This window comes from Phascolarctos cinereus, unplaced genomic scaffold (genome assembly GCF_003287225.1).
Source record: "Phascolarctos cinereus isolate Bilbo 61053 unplaced genomic scaffold, phaCin_HiC Scaffold_9;HRSCAF=440, whole genome shotgun sequence".
Classification (NCBI taxonomy): domain Eukaryota; kingdom Metazoa; phylum Chordata; class Mammalia; order Diprotodontia; family Phascolarctidae; genus Phascolarctos; species Phascolarctos cinereus.
Window position 1 is genome coordinate 27,705,946 of NW_027556402.1, and position 22,427 is coordinate 27,728,372.

The 22,427-nt window shown below is 37.5% G+C and overlaps 1 protein-coding gene across 1 annotated transcript in view; it reads left to right on the forward strand.

Moving 5' to 3' along the window:
* The window catches only part of HELQ (helicase, POLQ like), a 45,274-nt gene extending 25,665 nt beyond the window's left edge, over positions 1 to 19,609 (forward strand). Inside the window, 9 exon segments of the mRNA XM_020988343.2 lie at positions 330 to 471; positions 851 to 955; positions 3,313 to 3,535; positions 5,327 to 5,484; positions 8,392 to 8,490; positions 13,041 to 13,214; positions 15,066 to 15,179; positions 16,512 to 16,646; positions 19,424 to 19,609. Of these exon segments, the coding sequence (XP_020844002.1) occupies positions 330 to 471; positions 851 to 955; positions 3,313 to 3,535; positions 5,327 to 5,484; positions 8,392 to 8,490; positions 13,041 to 13,214; positions 15,066 to 15,179; positions 16,512 to 16,646; positions 19,424 to 19,543 (1,270 nt within the window). The 3' untranslated portion in view covers positions 19,544 to 19,609.
* Positions 19,610 to 22,427: the final 2,818 nt, after the last annotated feature.

Here is a 22,427-nt window from a genome sequence, read left to right on the forward strand (position 1 = left end):
AGTTTCTCTTCTTTGCTTAAAAATTTATCCCTACCTTATGCTTTCTGGTGGGGTTGTGTGTGTGAGATGTTTACTATTTGACTCAGATGTCCAGTTTGAATTTGGACAGACTTGTGAGGAATGTAAGCATCTTTAAAAAGCAGAAAGATTGCTCTGCAGTCAGACGTAGTTGCTTTGTCAGTTTTACCTAATCGATGTTCCTTGTTGCTCCTTCATTGGATAGTATATTGGAAGGATGGCTAGCATGCAAAAAACAAGAAATAAAACCGAAATAGTACTATTAATGGCAGGTGAAAATTATAGAGCAATGCATTTGTCTGACTCCATAGAGTGATCTTGAGAGCACCTTATATTGCAACGCAGTTTTTAAAGAGGAATCAGTACCAACAGATGATTGGCAGAGCTGGTCGAGCTGGGATAGATACCGTTGGTGAAAGTGTCCTCATATTACAAGAAAAAGACAAGTACCTGGTAATGTAGACCATTTTCCTTCCATGTAGAGAATTCTTAGGTGTTGAGATCCTGATCCAATATCTTTTCGAATTTTTCTATTTTAGAAAAACTCAAGTTAGTATTTACTAATGTTTTCTTTATACCAACCATGGTAGATTATTTTTATTTTTATTATTTTTACCTGCTCTATAAACAAGTTATGAGATTCTACTTTTGAGATTCATAAATATTTAGTTACATTTGATTTCATATGGTATTTATCAAAAATTCATGGATATCAAATACTTTTTTGCTTTCCTTGAAAAAAAAAGAGTAACACTAGAATTTCTTAGCTAGAACTGTAATTTCTATGATAAAATTAAATTAACACTAAGTGTAATGTAGTTTCATTTTATAGGTACTGGATTTAGTAAACAGTCCTCTGGAGAACTGTTATAGCCGTCTTGGGCAAGAAATCACAAAAGGAATCCAAAGTTTGCTCCTGTCATTGATTGGGCTAAAGGTATATATGTGAATTTTTTTTACCAACTAATTCAAAATTTTGATGTGGAAATCCTTTCCCATTGAGTGCTGGTATTTATCCATTTTTTTTTCATTCCTTATTAAACTGTGGAGTTTGAAAATGGAGGAAACTATAGGCGAGTGATTTGATTTTAATTCCCTGGCAGATTTCTAGAATTTGCTATTAAAGTGAAAGGGAACACTTAATAATAATAAATGATGGACACTTAGTAGATGTCTGTTGATTGGGAATAGCTAAAGAAATTGTGGTACATGAATATAATAGAATATTACTCCACTCTGAGAAGTAATGAAGTTGAAGAATTCAGAGAAGTATGAGAAGGCTTATCAACTGAAGCAGAGTGAAATTAGAACCAGGGAAACCACTGAAGGCTGAGCAACAAGCGTGTAAATGAAAAGAACCAAAAAGCCCCAGTCGAATGCTCTGGAATTATAGTGACTAACCTTGTCCCTGGAGAGATCAGGCATTGTACCTCCTTCCTCTCTTTGTTGAGGTAGCAGACCATGGGCATGGAATATTGCACATGCTGACTGACTTGATTAATTATTGATTAGTTTTGCTCCTTTTTTCATATTTCTTTTTTATTCTTTGTTACGGTGGACTGCTTGCAGGTTAGGGTAGAGGAAAGAATATATTTGGAAATGAAGGTTATATAAAAGCAAAAAATATCAATAAATATCTTTTCAAAAATGTTGTGGAAATATTTGTTAACAAAAGGAAGTGTTGATCACAGAGGGATAGTGTGGCATCATCAAGAAGTCATACTATATAAATTTCTTAAAAAAATACACAAGAAGAGTTGATACTTTAGAACAAAAGGAAAACTTCATCTAAGAAGTGAATATTCTCAAAATTGGAATGGGCCAGAGAAAATAAGTGACTCAATAAGAAAATAAGATATATTAAAACAAAAGCAAAAGTTTAAAAAAAAAAGCCGCAAGAAAATGGAAGAAATATTCTGTCACAAATCTCTGACTTGTATAATAGGATAAGGAAAGATAATTTGAATTATCAGATTATCTGAAAATCCTGACCAAAACAGGTCCACATTGCATATTTCAATAAGTAATAAATAAAAACCCCTCAGAATTCTTAGAACCTGAGGGCAGAAGGAAAATAGAAAGAATCCACTATTCATCTCTTGAAAGAAATACCAAATCGAAACTCCTAGGAACATCATAGCCAAAATCTAGAGATTTTAAGTCAAAGAGAAAAATATTAGAAAACAGCCAGAAATAAAGAGTTAAGTAGAAGGAGTCATAGTTAGCATCACACAGTACTTGGTGTCTTTGACAGCAAAGGAGAGGAGCGCTTGTAATACAGTGTTATAAAAGGCAAAAGTTAAATGCTTACAACCAAGGATAACCTAGCCAGCAAAACTAAGCATAATCTTACAAGGGGACCATAGGCTTTCACAACACACCTAAGGTCTTAAGAACCCCAGATTTAATTAATCCACCAGTGTCTCATTTCATTCCAGTCTCAAACCTGAACTAAAATGTAGTGGTAGATATGACCAGGCCTACAATAGATCTGATTAAGATCTAAACATTATGGATGTTTAATGGTAGGATTAAGTCTTAGTGAAGAGATTAAGTGGTAGAAAGAGGAAGATCAGAATGAGAAGTATGAGGGTGGGAGGTGGGGTGGAGTTTAAAAGTGATAAAAATACAACCAACAATTACTTGCAGTACCAGTAGTAACAAGTTGCTTATACCTGTTTTGTATGAATGATTTTAAGCAAAATTTATCAAAGGTGGATTTATGAAAATAATTAGAGCCATTGTGTCAATGGGAAAGTAGAGTAGAATGACCAGAACTGTTCCTAGCAACTGAAAAGGATTTCGGGTTTTGTTTTATTTTATTTTGTTGCTTTTGGGAGGATACAGGAGGTTGTGGGAAGTTCCTGGTGTGGAAATTCCCTCCATTAATACACACTGGCACCTAAACTGTAATTAATAATCTTAAGAGGGTTGACTAAACAGAAACTGAGTAACTTGTCCATGACCATACAGCTAGTATGTATTGGAAATAGGACTTGTACCTAGGTCTTACTGAGTCTAAGACCAGCCTTCTTCCTGTTAGATCATGTTACTTCCCTTTGAAGATCCTGTTATAAAGTTAATAAGACCAAGCTTGATGAATATTTTCTTCCAACAGGATGTTTTCATTTTTCTTTTGTTTTAATATTTTGAAATCTATCTTCATCTGTCTTATGCAAGTTTCTTGTCCACGTAGCTTATAGCTACTTGTCATACTCATGAATAATGTGTATTCTACCTTTGCATGTTGATGTTGTGATGTTAATTATTCATTTAATTTCCAAATTTTTTCAGATAGCAAGAAACCTTGAAGCTATATATGACTTTATGTGTGGTACATTTTTTGGCATTCAGCAAAAGAGGTTATCTGAAGAAAAAAGCCTTTGGGAAATATCTCAGAAAGCACTGGAAAGCTTAATAGAAAAAGGACTGCTTCAAAGACAAAGTGTTTGTAAGAATGGAGAAGAGTCCCGGTGTGGTTTGCAGATCACTAAGTTGGGGCAGGCCTCTTTAAAAGGTAAGGAACTTGGATGAAGTACATTACTAATGTGCGTTTCAAATTTGCTGTGTTAATTTTTGAAGTATTTCCATATTTATGTTAATCTTGCTTACAGGACAGGCTGTTCATTTGGTTGGGTTTTTTTTAACTTTTTAGTTATTAAAAAGTTATAATTTTTAAGGAAGTAGAATTTTTAAAATTTTATTGGTTTGAAGTTGAATATTGTCTATTATTGTATATTGTATTATAGTTACTAATGTGTCTTGAAAATAAAATAAAAATAAGTATTTTAAACAGTATAGTGGTTAGTGAAAGCCTGTAAAGGGCCTTCTGGGACTCTTGTATCTGAGTAGGATATTGCACTCATATTTATCTTACTTCTTTGAGCACTGAGGAAACTGACTGGAATGATTTTTTATTTGCTTCCAGATGGGAGATTATTAGTGGGGAGAAAAAAATTCAGACTCAAGTGTCTTTTTCTATTATATTTTTTAAAAATATAATTTATTTTCTTTCCCCTTCATTTCTTGCCTTCCCAAATGTTCAAAAAGAAAGAAGGGAGGAAAGGAAAAGGAAACCCTTGCAACAGATATGTATAGTCTAGCAGAGTTTCTCCATTGGCCATGTCCAATATGTATTTCTTATTCTAGGTTTTGAATCCATCCCCTGTCTGCCAGGATATGGGTAATATGCTTAATCTTTGGTCCTCTGGCATCATGGTTTTTCTTTACATCGATCAGACCTCTAAAGTCTGTTGAAGTTGTTTTTCTTTCTAACATTGCTGTCTTTGTATTAATCTTCTGGTTCTCTCACTTCGCTCTGCATCATTTATTAGTAGCCTTTCCACTTTGCTCTGAAAATTCCTATTTTAACATTTCTTATGGTGGATTATATTTGTGTACCATAATTTGTTCATTTCCCCAGTAGGTGGGCAGCCCCTTCCTTTCCAGCTCTTTACTACTACAAAAAGAACTTCTATAAGTGATTTTTGTTCTTCTGCTTCTTTTCCTCTCACTTTCATCCCTGTATATAGTAGAATATACTACTATTCTATAGCAGTATAGACCTACTAGTGGTATACCTGGGTTAAAGAATATGCCTAGTTTGGTGGCTTTACTGTTCCAAATTACTTTCAGAATGCCTGGACCAATTCACAGCTCCTCTAATGATATATGAATATGCCTATTTTCTACAGCCCTTCTAACAGTTGTCATTTTTACTAATCTGATAAATGTGGTACCTCAATGTTGCTTTAATTTTTATTTCTATGTTTCTTAGTGATTTAGAGTATTTGTTTATATGGCTGATGATAGCTTGGGTGTCTTCCTTAGAAAACTGCCTGTTCACATCCTTTGATCATTTATCTATTGGGGAATGGCTCTTGTTCTTAGAAATTTGAGTCATTTTTTATATGTTTGGGATATGGTTAGATCCTGATGTAAAGACAGAGCTGAGATTTCTTTTAAAACATCCACTTTAAAGCCGTGTTCTGTAGAATTCCAGGGTTAGGGCACTATGATACAGCTCAGGGTACTTCCTAGCATTGTCATCAGAGTGGTTCACCATGTTATGAATTAGGGGTCGGGAACATAAAAGACATTGGTTCCTACACCTGGAATTTGACAGAAAAAAAAATCGCTCTCATCAGCTTCTACAAAAATGAAAAGTTTTACATTGCTTAAGTGGATTTATTGCTTAGGTGAAACTTGATGATTATATATTTAAACTTGCATAAAACTTTAAAATTTATCACATTTTTCTGTTGAGATCATGAAAAATAAAAGATATCTATAATCCCTTTCTTTTTAGGGACTTTAGACTTGGCTTATTGTAGCATTCTATACAAAGACTTAAAGAAAGGCCTTGAAGGACTTGTGCTTGAAAGCTACCTTCATCTTATCTATCTAACAACTCCATATGATATGGTTTCTCAATGTAGACCAGATTGGATGATATATCTCAGTCGGGTAAGAGCAAATTAAGAAGGAATTTCATTATTTAAGCTACTCAGAAAATAAAAATCTGTTCTTCATAAAGTATATAGGTGGTTCTTGTCTATTTCGATTTGAAGTATTGCATGTCATTTTGAACTCAGATCTTCTGTATTCTAAAGAAATAATTCCATATCTAAAGAAATAATATCTTTAGTACATTTTACTTACACATAAAGATATTAATAAAAGACTCTTGATTTAGAATTTAGGGAAAGCAGAGTTCTTTGAGGATGAAAAAATGTACAATTATTCCTCCTATAGTAGATGAAGGCTGTAGGTCTTATGATGAAGGCTGTAGGTCTTATGATGTAGTTAGAGGCTGGGAATATGACCCAGGACAAGGTTGCAGTGGTGATTTGGCCCACCACCCAGCAGGGAGAATAAGTAAGGCCCCTCTCAGACTAGATGTGTGGGCACCTGTGGATGTCGCCATTCTTGGAAGTCTGGGGAGGCAAGGAGAGCCATGCTGTCCATTGCATTTGACTTGAATCTATATCTTTGAGCTGTGTCTAACTTAGAATTCTACACCTGAAACTTGTATCCTTTATGCTATTAAGAAAAGCCTTTATTTTCTTGGAACTGAATTCTCTCAACCTTCCCACAATCCCAAACTAGCTCATATAGAAGCAGCCTAACCTAATGATAGAGTGAATTCAGGAGATGTTATTTATTACTTGAGATTGAATATTGACCTAATACAAGTAACATTAAGACAACCAAAAGATATAATTTGCTGTATGACAAAATATAGTGAAGTAGCATAGTTTAATGTATCTTGGCAGTTGACTCTTCTTGGAGAGACTATATACAAATTGTGATTTTAAAAATTTGAATGTATGCAGCCGTGGAGTCAGAAGGACCTGAGTTCAAATCTGGCCTCAGACACTCGATGCTATCTGTGTGACCCTAGACAAGTCACTTAACCCCAATTGCCTCACCAAAAAAAAAAAATTGTATGTGTGATAGGTAAAATCTCTTGATCACAACCTTCTAATCTCAAGAAGTCCATTTTAGACACTGGTGATTTGGCAGATTATCAGTATAGTTTTTGTTATTTTTAAAATAAGCAATAAAATTTACATACTCATTCTGATGGCCTGTTTTTGCTTCCCACAGTTCCCTGACTTCACTAATGACATATACAGTATCTGTAATCAGGTCAGGTTATCAGCATGCATTTATTAAGCACCTGCTATGTGCCAGTGCCAGACCCTGTATGAACTACCAGGAATACAAAAAAAAAGAAAAAGAATCCTTGTCCTCAAGGAATTCAGAATCCAACGAGAGGAGGCGACATACTTGTCAACTGTATACAGACAAGTTATAGACAGGGTAAAGTGGAGACAGTTTCAGAGAGCTTAGACTTGAAGGAGGTCCAAAGGCAGGAATAGGGAGGGAGAGAATTCAAGAAATGGAGTCAACCAGTGAAAATGCACAGGAATGGAGAGGAAGAGTTTTGGGCTAGGACCTACACAAGGAGGCCAGCCTTCGCGGAGGCTAGGTTGTGAAGGACTTTAAAAGCCAAAACTGAGCATTTTATGTTTGATCCTGAAGATGATATGTAACTTTAGGAAGATAATTTTGATAGCTTGATGGAGCAGGGCCTGGAATGGGGAGAATCTGAGGCAGGTAGAACAGTTGGCCGGCTGTTAAAGCAGTCCAGGTATTAGGTGGAGAGGGCCTGCTCTGTCATGATGTCAATGTCAGAGGAGAGGTGGAGCTGTGTTGTTCATCCTTTTGTTTTTTTTTTTGTGAGACAATTGGGGTTAAATGACTTGCCCACAGTCACACAGCTAGTAAGTGTTATGTGTCTGAGGTCGATTTGAATTCAGGTCCTCCTGACTCCAAGGCCAGTTCTCTATCCACTGCACCACCTAGCTGCCCCTATCTTTTGTTTTCTAAGAAGACCATTGACATCACAGGTGATATCTTGACTTGCGCGTGAATTAGATCCAAGTGAGGCAGAGATGGGCAAAGTCCTCAGCCTCTCTCTCTCTCCTGAGTCATCAAAGTCCAGTGGCAGAACAAAGGCAGGACACTTGCTACGGCCCAGGATGCAGTGGATGACCTTGGCATCTTCGATGGCTGATCAGACTTTAAGCGCTCTGCGTGCCTGCTTCAGCTCTCTTCGTGGCCAGTGGAACAAATTGCTCTCCTCCACTGCCAGATGAAGTCTTCACATGCTTGGGATAGACATCCCCTTAACTCACCAATGGGTTTGAGGCTTGTTAGTTGCCCTCAGCCTGGTCTAGCCCGTGTGCTGAGATGGTTGTCAGGGTGTGGCCTCTGCACATGCTACAGCTTCTTGGAGCCACAGGTGAGAACTGAGTGCCAGATAGACACCAAAGGTGGACGAGCTGCCCTGGAAGGGGCCCAGCTATCCCTCCTAGCAGAGGTGCTAGCCCTCCCTGAACACCTGGCTTTTTCGCTCTTTCCTCCTCCCTCTTTCTTTATGAGCTAAAGATTGTTTATGAGGGGTGAGAGAGAGGAGTCAGGGGGTGACACCTGGGTTCCAAGCCTAAGTGCTAGGCAGATGGTGGTATCCTTTACAGTAAAGGGAAGTTGGGAAGAGGGGAAATATGACTTTAGTTTTGGACATGTTAAGTTTAAGATTTCTACAAGACGAAATCCAGTTTGAGATGGCCAGTAGACGTTTGGAGACACAAGATTAGTAATGTTATTTTGTCTTTAGATAATTCTGACAAAAAGAGTTTCATTATAATAGTACATAAAATATAGCTCTATTCTTAAATAAAGTTTATACCATACCTGGCAACTCCTTAATATGATAGACATTATAGAAGAGATAATAATAAAGAATTTATTTTGAAAAAAAAATACTATGATTTTTTTCCATTTGTTCCCCTTTTAAAAATATAGTTTAACCACCTCAGTCCAGCAGAACAAAAGATAGCAACAATTGTTGGAGTACCTGAAAGCTTTATTACAAAGAAAGCCTCAGGTCAAGCTATTAAAAAGGTAAGCTAATTTTTTTTAAATTCTGACTTTTACAAAATAAAATTAACATTTCCACATCCATTGTAGAATGGAAGGAAGAGCTTGTATGTGAAATTATGAATTTCTCATATGGAACTCACTCTCATTCTTTTTAAGTACATAATAAAACCAACACATATCTTTCAGAGCTGTCCTCCCATTAATTTCTTCTGACCTTCCTTCTACTCTCTTCTCATTTGGGCTGGGATAGGGTGCTACTTGTTATTATGAAGCCCTTCATTGGGGAAAAAAAAAGAAAAGAAAAGCCCTACAAGAACATAAATCCCCACATAGGTCGTGTCCAGAAAAAAAACATATCTTACTCTGCATCTTGAGTCTGTGCCAGGAGGTGATGCCTACTTCATCATCAGGACTCTAGAATCACAGACACTTATTACGCTGGTCAGAATACCCAAGTCTTTCAAAGTTTTTTTTCCTTTACATTGTTATTATTGTATAAATAGTTGTCCCAGTTCTGCTCACTTCACTTGGTGCCATTTCCTATAAATCTTCCCTGGTTTCTCTAAAACCATCCCTTTCATCATTTTTTACAGCACATAATCCATAATTTGTTCAGGCATTTCTCAGTCGATGGGCATTCCCTTAGGTTCTTGATCTTTGTCACTACAAGAAGAGCCTAATATAGATATTTTTGTATGTGTTTTGGGAAAAGGCCTCTTTTCTTCTCTTTTTGATTCTTTAAGTGTAGACCTAGAATTGATCTCTCAAGTCAAACAATATGTGTAGTTTAGTTGCTTTGGGGGCATAGTTCCATTTGCTTTCCTGAAAGGCTGTACTAATTCAGAAGTCTACGAACAGTGTATGAGTAGGCTTGTTTTTCCCGAACCCCGCCAGCATTTGTCATTTTCCTTTGTTGTCATCTTTATCAGTCAGATAGGTATGAGATAGATTCTGAGTATTGCTTTAATTTTCATCTCTCTGTAACTTGGAGCATTTGTTTGTATGGCTATTAATAGTTCAGATCATTGCCTATTCCTGTTCTTTGACCATTTATCAACTAGGGGATGACTTTTGTTATTATAACTTTTAATAATTGCTTTATATATCTGGGATAGGAGATCTTTTTCAGACATAACTTGCTGCAAAGATTTCTTTCCCAGCTACCTGTTTTCCTTTCTGATGTCAACTACATTGGGGTTTTCTTGTACAAAAGCTTTTAAATTTTATGTAATCAAAATTATTTAATCTTCTGGGATCTTTTCAGTGCCTTATTGATCATCTGTTCTTCCCCTGTCTGTAGTTGTGGAAGCTTTTTCTTTCTTTTCTCATCTATTTTATTTATGTTGGAACCTTTCGATCTAAATTATGTATCCCTTTGGGGCTTTTTTTGGTACATAGTGTGAGTGTTATATACTCTCTTATAAACAGAAGCTATTATATGAGGTATGTAAATGAGCGGTATCTTATTTCTTCCAATATTCACAGAAGTATTTGTTGAATAGTGAATCTTTCCCCTATTAACTGAGGTAGCTGAAGCTTTTGGATGCATTAAGCAGTAGGTTGCTATGTTCATTTGCTCCTGTATGTAGTGTTTCTGATTTGTTCCTCTGAAATAGGTTTCTTTTTTTACCAAATAGTTTTTATTTTGTGCTGCCTGGTCATCTTCCTTTTTTTTTCCCCAGTTATTTCTCTTGATATTTCTGGCCTTTATTTCTTCTAGATGTATTTCATTGTCTATAAAGTAAACTGTTGTTAGTTTGATTTATATGGAACTTGAATGAATTTAGGCAGAGATTTTATTATATTGGTTCAGCCTATACATGAACAATTAATAGTCCTCCAATTATTTAGGTCTTTGCTAAGAGTGTTTTCTTCTGGGCTTGTAGGTGTCAGGAAGACCCGAGTTCAAATGTGACCTCAGACACATAGTAACTCTGTGACTTTGGGGTAGGTCACTTAACCTCTGTTTGCCTCAGTTTCCTTCTCTGTAAAATGGGGATAATTATAGCTACTATCTCCTAGAGTTGTTTATTTGTGAAGCACTTAGTATAGCGCCTGGCATGTAGTAGGTGCTATGTAGATGCTAGATGCTTTTGTTGTTATTGTTATAATTAGAATTACTATTAGTAGTTGTGGTTTGTTTTCTAGAGTTCTTTAAGTGTAGCATCATATGACATGCGAAAGTAATAATTTTTCTATTCTAGCTTCAAGAGTTATTCAACATCATGATTTCTGTTGTTTTTCTAATGAAAATAATTATATGACTATTCACAATGGATTGTGAATTTCAGTTAAGATATTACAAGAGGAAATGTAGAATATCTCAGTTCTCCCTTATAAACCCCAGCAAATATCTGAAAAAGACCCCCAGAAGAACAACTATTTAAAAAAAAATCAGAAGTAAACTTTTCCATCAAGCCTAGAAACGTACAAGAAGACAGAAACCCAAAGGAGTCAAGCAGGAGTCTCACCAGAGAAGCCAACGTGGCTGGTGACAAATGGCCCTGCATCCAGCTAGCCAGTGCTCCAAGCAAAGGACTAGAAGCAGTTTCAGCTCCAGGTCCTAACTTCAGTCTATCAGAACAGAAGTTCGGAGAGAACTATTTCTCAGAGATCACTACACAAGAGATAAGCCCCCAGCCCTGTGCTCCTTGAAGCACTGGGAACCAGAGTGGAAGTGCCTGCATATGCAGGCAGCTTGAGACCATTGTGGTCTTTGGCATCTTACTAGGGATGGACTGTCAGTTAACAAACGTTTATTAAATACTCTGTGGGAACTCTTGAATACATGTCATACAAGGAGAAAAATACAGTCTGCTTAATACCTGATTTTGAATCAGAAAGGGATTGAGGTAGAGGGTAATAGGGCCTTATACCAGTCTTCCTGGCTTTTTTTTTTTTTTGCACTTTTTGGTGAGGCAGTTGGGGTTAAGTGACTTCCCCAGGGTCAGACAGCTAGTAAGTGTCAAGTGTCTGAGGCTGGATTTGAACTCAGGTCCTCCTGACTTTAAAGCCAGAGCTCTTAAGGCCACCTAGCTGCCCCTCAGTCTTCCCATCTTGACTGGCAGTGGGAGTATCATTCAAACTACAAAGGGGCAGGATGAAAGGGCTATCTAACCCACCCAAGAAGACCAAGAGGAGTTGACATGAGCAAAATAATCTCAAACCAAGAACTGAGGCAAACATGAGCAAACAGAAGGAAATACCATATACTGAAAGAATATCCATGAATTGAGAAAAAACTCAAGGTAAACCCGGAAGAGGGTCACTCTACAAAAACTGCAAATAGTTTCAGAAATCCAAAAAGGCAGTGCGATGAGGGCAGTGCTGGACCACAAGACCATAAAGATAGCCAGAAAAATGGAAGTGAAATGGAAAATGAAATTATAAATACAAAGAGAGATTAGGAGAGGAAATTTTTGAAAGCAGAAAAAATAGCTCAGAATAGAAGGTACAAAACCTTACCAAAGTAGTTGACTCCCTGAAAAATAGAGTGGAGAAAACAGAACTCAGTAAACTCCAGGAGACAACAGGACATATTAGAATAAAATCAAGAGATTAATAAAAGAGAAGAAAATGTAAGGTATCCACTAGCAAAAAACAAAACAAAAACCTGACATGGAAAACAGGTACAGAAGAGATATTTAAGTCTTATCAGGCTCTCTGAAAAATATTACAAAGCCAAAGATTTGAAAACAGTGTTTTATTTGTGTTTTTTTTAATATATTTTATTTTCCCCCAGTTGCGTGTTAAAAGTTTTTTAACATTTTTTTTTAAAGTTTTGAGTTCCAAATTCTTTCCTTCTCTGTTTCCCTCCCCTCTTCCCTCCTGAGATGTTAACCAATCAGATATAGGTTATACATGTGGAATCATGTAAAACATTTCCATATTAGTAATTTTATCCAAGATGATTCAAATAAAAGAAAAAGAATGAAAGAAAGTAAAAAATAGCATGCTTTCAAAAAATAGTATGTATTCAGACAATATCAGTTCTTTCTCTGGAGGCGGTAGTATGCTTCATCATTAGTTCTTTGGAATTGTCTTGGATCATTGCATTGCTGAGAATAGCTAAGTCATTCACAATTCTTCATCATACAGTATTGCTGTTACCATGTACAATGTTTTGGTTCTGTTCACTTCACTTTGCATCGTTCCAAATTGCTCTCCTGAATGGTTGGATCAGTTTACAACTCCACTAACAGTGCACTAGTGTCCCAGTTTTCCCATATCCCCCTCCAACATCTGTCATTTTCCTTTTTTGTCATATTAGCTAATCTGATAGGTGTGAGGTGGTACCTCAGAATTGCGAAAACCGTATTTTTAAAAATCCTAACAGAAAACTGCTCAGATCTGTTAGCAACAGAAGACAAAGTGAAAGAATCCGCTGATCATCCCCAAGTCTGGTCAATTGACAGGGTGGGGAATATGCTGTATTGCAGTCTTTTATAATTCATCTTAAATAAATAACTCATTTCCCTTTACAACCTTGAATGTAACTACACGTGTCTAATTCAGGTGGTGTTGTTATCCATGCAGTTAATGGCATACTATCGTTTTAAATGTCTTCCCAGGATGTGGACAAGAATATTGTCAACAGGTTCTACCTCTCCTTCGTTCTTTATGCGTTGCTTAAAGAGACCAATATCTGGAGTGTATCAGAAAAGTTTAATATGTCTCGAGGATATGTGCAAGCCCTTTTAAGTGGAGCTGCCGCATTCTCTTCTTGCGTGCTACATTTCTGTGAGGTGAGTATGATTATGCTTGTATGCTAGGCCTGTAATTTTATTGGATATGGAACTTCCAGTGTGGACACTCTCTCTACCAGTGCAGATTGGTAACTGTTGCATACCTTACGGGATTAGAGAATTGCCTGGAGTACTGGAAGGTTAAGTGACTTTCCCAGGGTCATACAACTAATAGATGTTACTAGGAGTTGACTCCAAGCCTTCCTTATTGTAAGGCTAGCTTTGCTATGCCATGCTGCCTCTTGAGATAATTACATGTTTAATAAATATTATGTAGTGCCATCTTGTTTTCTTGTTCTACTCTGTTGATTGGGGAAGAGAAAAAAGGAAGCAGCATAGAAACAAGAAGGCTTATTTAAAATGTTATTGGAATAGTGTAGACAGCCAATAATGAAAGTCTTCCCTAGGGTAGTGGCATTCAGAATAGATGGAATCATCATGACTTGGTAAATGATTGGATAAAGGAGGTCAGAAAGATAAATCAAAAATCCAAATGATCTGAGGTTTCAGTCCTAGATTATAGTGCCAGAGACAGTAAAACCGATATATCAAGGAGATTTACTGGAAAATTAATAAGCTTGATTTAGGACGTAGGAATATAGATTTAGAGATAGATGAGACCTTTCTATATCACCCAGCCCAACTCCCTCATTTTTTAGATGAAGAACCTGAAACCCAGAGAGGCTCTGAGACTTAAAAGGTGAGGTTTTCTAGATGTTCATATTTGCAGATTGTATTGTGTGTTTTTCAGTGAGCCAAACTCTACAGGGTCTCAGGAGGGGAGATCCACAGTCGCTCAAAAGAGATTGACCAGGCAGTCCACCCTGGTAAACCTAAGTGGATAAAGAATCATGCTGTCGTAAACACCTGGGTGACATGATGGGCTTCGTGTGGGTGGATTAGAGCTAGGAATTTCAATCCAAACACAGGAAGAATACGTGTTGTACAGATTATGGCATGTAGTTAGATGGTTCACACAATGAGTTCCTGTGTCGTCAGTACATGGACCTTGGGCAGGTGCAGCAGGAGAACAGTGAGCTGGACTCAGAGTTGAGCAGAAGAAGGGGATTCTCCAGCGCTGCCCAGAAGGTGCTGTGTCTCCAAGCTTCTTCTTTACACAAAAATCCATCTTTTTCCCAGAGAGAAAAGGGGTGGGGGTGGAGAGAGGAGGGAAAGAAGAAAGAAGGAAGGAAAAGAGAGGAAGAAGGAGGGGGGGAGAGAGAGAGAGAGAGAGAGAGAGAGCACCTATCTTTTGAAAAAACAAGAGAGTACTTTTAGCGTTAAGTAGGGAATAGGAGATGAACAACCTGTACATTTCAAAGGTTCCCATAGAATGTTGAGAGGCATAGAAGAGAGCCCTGGCATTTGGGCTGGGTTCTTTGTGGAAGAACAGTGGTGGGTGGCAAGGTGGCACAGGGATTGACTTAGCCAGGGTCACATGGTAAATAACTGAGGCCAGATTTGAATTCAGGTCTTCCTGACTCCATGTCCAAGACTCTTATCCACTGTACCATCTGGTTGTCCTCAGATCATATTAATATTATGATACTGAACTTGGAGATATATGGAAAGCAAAGTTTTAAAAACTCATATGTTTCTGCATAATTTAAGTATAACTTTGTGTTATTTTGGTTTATATCTCCCTTCTTTTCCCCAAACCAAGCCCTTGTTCTGGATCCCCAGATTCTCAGAAGTTTTTTTGGTTTGGGAAATTCATTTGTAAAGAATCCTGAGGTGTGCCATTATCCCTGGTTTAATGATCCTTCATGAGATTGCCTGGACCATACTGCCTGACATTTGATATTAACCTAACATTTTTATTGAAGTTTTCTTCACTTCATCTTTCTGCAGGAGCTGGAGGAGTTTTGGGTTTATAGAGCCCTCTTTACAGAACTTACCAAGAAGCTGTCTTACTGTGTGAAGGCAGACCTGGTCCCTCTCATGGAAGTGACTGGAGTTTTAGAGGTCAGTGGCAGCTTACTTTCCTAGTCTAGGCCATGCCTGTAAGACACAGTGCATACATCAGTCTTTGGTATTTGGTGAAGTCTTGTCACAAGGCAGGTAATTTTGGCCTCTTGTGTAAGGCTGTTTGGGAAGTGAGACTAGGTGAGGAGCTCCTTCAAGTAAAATTCTTGCAGCTCTCTATTAGTCTGGGGGGAGCTGTGGTGAGAAAGTATCCTTGGGACAATAGGAGCAGTGATCTCTATACATGTAGATATTCCCTCTTCCCTGTCCATATGACTGCCACCATGATACAGAAGTCTCCAGCGTTACGGGTACTCTTACTTCAAGATACCTCACTAAGATTTGTGTACGTTTAAAAAATTTTAAGTTTATTTATTTTTTGTTACATTTTAAGTTCCGAATTGTCTTTCTCCTTCCCCTTCACTTGAGAAGGCCACCATTTGACACACACATGTGTAAGACCATCCTGTACATACTTCTGTTTATTATTTCTTTCTCTGGAAGATGGATAGCATCTTCTTCATAGGTCCTTTGTAATCGATTTGAGTATTTATAATACTCAGAATAACTTAGTCGTTCACAGTTATTTTTCAAACAGTATTGCTAGTACTGTATATATTTTCTTAGTTCTGCTCATTTTCCTCTTCATTATTTCATGCAAGTCTTTCCATGCTTCTCTGAAATGAACCTGTTTATCATTTCTTACAGAACAGTAGTATTCCATCACAACCATATACCACAGCATGTTTAGCCATTCCTCAGTTGATGGGCATCCCTTCAATTTCCAGTTCTTTGCCACCTCAAAGAGAGCTGCTATGAATATTTTAGAACATAAAGATTCTTTTCCTGCTTCCCTGATCCCTTTTGGAAAAGTTTACATTTTTAAGGAAGTAAAAAAAAAATCCCCATCTGTTTCACTAACTTTGCCTTCCTAACATATCCCTTAGAGTTTGACCTTAAAAGGTTTCAGGACTGACAAAAATTAGATGGCTCTTGGGGAACCCAGTGACTACATTTTTAGAAAGAATGGGTTGCAAAGATGTGCTTGGGGACATGTAAATAGACCTCTCATCTGAGTACTTCAGCGTGTCTCTCATTCCAGATCCAAATCAGTTATCATAAACTGAATGTAAAGTTAATTGGAATCAAACAGTCCAAATTCACTTTAAAACAAGATTCCCCCAAAAGCTTGGTGCTTGTCTTTTTCTATTTACTTAGTTTATTTCTAATTTCTGTATCATAATACTTTGCTGAAAATTGTCCTGTGCTAACATATTTGACTTATCACTAAACTTAAATTATGATCTTAATGATTTTATGACATTTTTGCAGTCCAGAGCAAAACAGTTATATGATGCGGGCTATAAAAGTGTTGCACATTTAGCTAATGCAGACCCCGAAGTGCTAATAAGAACTATTAATCATTTATCACGACGTCAGGCCAAGCAAATTGTTTCATCTGCAAAGGTAAGCAAAATTTAGCATTTTTTCCCAAAATATAACCTACATTGTTAGCTCATATTTTAGTCATCAGTGTTTGCTATTTTGTGTTAGTATTTATGTCTCAGAATAGCCACTGTTCATATAGAACCCTTGCTGAGGAGATAGAGCGAGGTACTTATTTTTTTAAAAACGTTTTTCAGAAAATAATGGAATCTTGAAATTAGAAGACACTTTAAAAGCTCATCCATGCCAACTTTCCGCTTAGTGTCGATGTCTCTGATACATCCTCTGCTTGAACACAGGGAGCTTAGCATCCTTATGGGAGAGCCCACTTCCTTCTTGTACCCTTTTCCTACTTCTACCTTCTGGAAGTCTCCAAAACAGTACAACTCTTCTTCCCAGCGTTAAACCCCTCAAATATTTGAATACAGCAGCTCGAATTTTTCTCTTCTAGACCGTATGTCGCCAGTTGCTTTGACTGTTCTCTAGAAGACATGCTTTCAGGTCCCTTTGCCATTCTGGTTGCCCATTTCTGGAGACATTCCCTTTTGTTGTTGATCCTTTTGATGTGGTTGGAGCTCAGACATTACCAGAGGACTCGAGGTGCCTGACCAGGGAGAGTGCAGAGGGCTATTATTTTTATTTTATGCTTAGCCCAGCCTGTGATTATAAGGTTGTTGGGTTTCTTTATTTTTTTGTTTGTTTTCACAGCCATTCTGTCACATTTTTGACTCATGTTGAGCATCTGCCAGCTAAGATCTGCAGGAGGTTTTCATGTGGCAGGCCTACCCTAATTGTTACTTGTATGATTCAGTTTTTAAGCCTCAATAGAGGACTTTACATTTATTCCTGCTAAACTTCATTTTGTCTGTTTCATCCTTTGTTCTGACCTGTCAAAAATTGTTTACCTGGATTACATCATTCAGCGAATTAGCTTTCCTTTCCTTTGTTTCGTCTAGTTATGATGAGAATGCCATCAATTTTTCATCCAAGTCAGTGATAAAAATGTTAAATAAGTTAAAAGCCCTGTGTTGTCTCACCAGAGACTTTCTTCTAATTTAATTTAATTTTCAATTTTAATTTAATTTGAATACAATTATTTTAACTTAGGTATGGGGTTTTTTTGGGTACAATTATTTTAATTTAATTTGGGGATGATTTAGTCATCCAGATAGTTAAGATCCCACTAACTGAACTGTTTTCCATCTCGCATCTTATCATCGGGGAAGTCATGACATATAGGGATAAGGGCTAGAACTGTGATTTCACAGGATTAGAGAACTCCTGAATGGGGAAACTTGGTCTACCTTCTCTCCATTTTATGATGTTAAAGATTTGCCTGCAGTATTCAGGTTAAATGGGTCATAGAGCCAGTGTGTGCCAGAGGTGAGATGTGAATCCAGATCTTTCTGGGCCAACTCTGTCTGTAGAACAGTGACTCCACACTACCTCTCGTAAACTTGTTAAAATTAGGATGTGCTGATATCTATAGACGTTTGTCCATCTCAAGTCTTAAAGCATGTATCTCATTTTCATAATTTCTTAAACGCTACCTAGAATGGTTCCACAATCATCTTTGTAAGTTGTTTCAGCTTTGTAGCTTCATGCTTGAAATTTATCTGTCTGAAGACTTAAATCTCTTTAAAGTAGCTAAGTGCTTTCTTACTTTCCTCATAAGAGATTTAATTTTATCTTAAACATGGTTGTTCTGCCCTTTCCATTTTAAAGATGAATGCCCTTGAAGGAGAAGAAAGAAGTAAAGAAAAATTGAGTAATTTTGCTCTTTTTTCTGTGATTCTTTTCAACATTTCACTGTCTCCCCCAAGCAGTGTGCCTTCCCTCTTTCTAAGTCTGGGTTGCAAACATAGCTTGAAATTTGTTGTACTTCTCAAATTTCACAAGTTCACCTCCTTCTGGGATTTGCTTTTTCTGAAACCATTTCTGGAGGATTGTGACACTCTGTTCTTGGCTTCTGGTTTTAAGTGTTCTTTCCTCTTTCAGCAGTTCAGGTTCATTCAAATCCTACATAGTTTCTTTTGATGCAGTCCTCTTTTTTTTTCTCCTCACTTGGAACATTTATAATTGATTATATAATTGATAATTATTTCATTTTGGAGCCATCTTCTTGAGCTTTTTGCTATCACATCACACCTCTTTTTCTAAAATCTTGAAATTTGCTTTTGGCAAGACTAAGGTGTACAGAGGCCTGTGTTATAGAATGAATGGTGCATTTTGATTATAGGCTCTAAATATTAATATCTTTGCAGCTAACTGTTGGCTTTGAGCAAGTAACTGCCCCTTTCTGGACCACCATCTCCCCATTGGTAAATTAAAGGTTGCACTGGTGGATCTTATAAGACCTGTTTCAGCCCTGAATCTCTGATCCTGTGGCTGACCATGGCAGATCTGCCTTTCCTTTGTTGTGACCCAACCTTCAAAAGTGAGTTGAAATTTTTATAAAATCTCCTTAGGTGTGACAGACAAAGTGATTTTTAAGTAGAAAATTCTTCCACAAAAAGTTAATCTGCGCCTATTCAAGCTTTATGTACTTTTGGCAAAGTAAATAAAATGATTAGCTAAATGACTTCAGCTAAATGCATCAACTTAATTTGCTGTATCCATTTATTTTTAATTGCCATTTTCTTAATCTTAAAATCCATTTTAATGTCTGGATTACTATTTTCATCATCTTTCAGAGAATTAAAATAATTTTTCTAAAAGGTTGTGTTTAAAATGCTGACACTAATATGTCAAAAAAGATGAGCAGTTTTTGTTCTCTGCATTTGGATTTTCTGTTGTAGATGCTATTAAATGAAAAAGCAGAAGCTCTACAGGAAGAAGTGGAAGACCTGCTGAGGCCACCCCCTGATATTCCTGGGACTGTAGCCCCATCCTCCAAGAACCATGAACTCACTCAATGACATTCCCCATTAGTTGGTGGTTTTTTTAAATAAATGTATGTAGTATTAAAATATACATTTTTATTACTCCTTTTTCAAATGTGGTTGTCATTTGAATATACCTCTCATCTGTATTATCATAATAGCCACATAACTCACCTTCCTCCCTCCAGTTCCTACTCCTTCTTGTGTGTCCAACATAGTACTCCAGAATAATCTTCTTAAATGTAATATCTGGTCATCACTTCCACTGATCAGATGCCTCCACAGCCCCTTTTTGCTTACCAGGTAAAAGACATATTCCTTTCTTATTCAGGGGTTTCCATAATCTGATCTTAAACTACTTAATTCTCTGTAGTGGGAGATTATCAGTTAACATTATTCCATGCATACCCCACATTTCAGCCAAACTGGGTGAACTGTCATTTCCTGAACATGGCCTGTGTTTTTACACCTTTTCACCTTTGCTCAGGCCAATACCCTCTCTCTGGAATGTTACCTGGCCATCATCCTTTAATATATAGTTGAAATGACAATCTTCCCTGAAGAGTAAGTCCCCCCAGTGAAGCGTTTTTGTTAATGAAATTATTTGTACGTATGCCTCTATTATCTCCTTCATTCGACTGTAAGCTGCTTCAGGACAGGGACCACACATACCACACTCATCTTTGTCTCCTATGCAACAACTGGGACACAACAAAACTCCAATATTTCTTACATTTATCACTATATGTACATAGTTGTTACACGTGTTATATTTTCTCTTTTACTGCTAACCCTTTACAAAAGGCAGTCTAGCCTGTTATCAACATTTTCTCACAACCTGCTCACTCTTCAACTCTGTGCAGTCTGGCTGCTGTTATGACCAGTCTATTGAAAGTATGTCTCAGCTGATCTCAGTTCCTCAATCTGCTCATTTCCTGTGACCTCCATGCACCCCATGGCAGCCACACACAAAGATGGCCGTAGGTAAGATCTTGCCGTCACTCACAAAATGTACTTCCTCCATGTTCAAGAATTCCAAAATCCCCTTATCCAATCATAATCTATTGGTTTTCCATCTCTCCCTCTGCCTTCTTTTACCAAACCCTATTCTTCACCTATACTGTTACCTCTAATCCTCTGACCTGTGAATTCTCTCCCAGGCCATCTCTCCTTCACCCCATTGTTCAACTCTACAGTGTCCTCTTGAGTCACTGCCTTTCCTTATTTCAGCAATTGTACCCTGCCAAACCTCAGCCTTGGATAACTCCTACATACATCCTGCCCATTAAAGGTGAAGAAAATCACCCAGTTGTTCCGATTGGGTTCATTACAGACTCATGTTGCACAACCCCGATTGGGCCCTTACTGCTACTAGGCAATCCTACTATACTTCCCTCATCAATTCACTATCCCATTCTCCATAACAACTTTTCCAAACCTTTTTATCCTCCTTAAATGGCTCCCTCCCCTCTCTCAGCTGAGAACCTTGTCTCATATTTTGCAGAGAAAATTAAGGCCATTCATCCTGAGCTCCCTATTCTCTTCCTCATTGCCTATCACTTATATGTCTTCTGCTACTATCTCTTTCATCTCTGTCTCACATGATGAGGTGGACTTACTCCTTACCATGGCTAATGTTAGCCCCTCTTCCTTCTCAAAAAATCCTATTGTATCCCATCTCCAACAGATTGTCCCCTCTGTCATCTGCTTTATAACTTTCAATCTCTACATCTATTGGCACCTTCCCTACATGGTCATGTTTCCCTCATCCTCAGAAATGACTCACTTGATCCTTTCTCCCCACTCTCATCCTATATCTCATTTGCTTTTTGTGACCAAACTTGAAAAAGCTATCTACAATATTTGCCTCCACTTCTCTCCCTTCTTCTGAATTCATCATTTCATGAAAACTGCTCTCTCCAAAGTTACCAATGATCTCTTAGTTGCCAAATCTAGTGGCCTTTTCTGAATTCTGATTCTTCTAGACCTCTCTGTAGTCTTTGACATTATAGCCCCTACTCAAATCAATTAGCATTTACTCAGTTTGTTATGATTTGATGGGTATCAGTGATTGTAGTAGTGAATTAAGCAGAACAGGATTAAAATTAAGTAATGTATGGTAATGCTGTTAGAATAAGAGTTGTAAATAATTCACCACCTTGTATTGATGATTGCTACGTATATTTATCAGCTACATTTATATTATTAGAAAAGTAATAAGAATGTTATTGCTACAATCTTGCCTCTTTGCCTCCACGCACACCCTGCTAATGTGTGTAATAAGGTTCATTTGGTGGGGCAATAATACCCCCTCACCTCTGTAAATCACTAAACTGGTGACCTTTGCTTCAAACCCACTGGTTCCTTGAACCCTAGGATAATGTTGGTCAAACACTAGTGTCTTATGACTCGTATAAAGCCCTGAGATATTGTTGATAGGGTCTTGTGACCTTTGAACTCCCCTGCTGAGACGACCTGGGGTTGATGACCTGTGAAAGGCCTGTTGATGATTGTGATTGATGGACATTTCTCTTAGCCAGCCTTAAGATCTTATCCTTCTGCAATTGACCAGTCAGTGAATTAAAAAGCCCTCTATTTTTAGTGCTCTCCCAAATGTATAAAAGTAGAGAGCACCCCTGGGGAGGAGGCCCTGATTACAAGGAGGATCTTGGGCCCAATTAGTTAGGGTCCGCCGCTGTCCCTAATAAATTGAGTGTGCTTGGAGCTTAGTCTCAGGAACTTTTGTTACACATTGGAATTTTATGGCCCATGCTTCCCAGGGCGGTTATGAGGATCAAATCAGAACAGATAATTGTAAAGTGCTTGGTGCTTTATAACACTGTATAAATGTTAGCCATTATCATTATTAATTACCTTCTCCTCCTTAATACTCTCTAGGTTTTTGGGACGGCATTCTCTC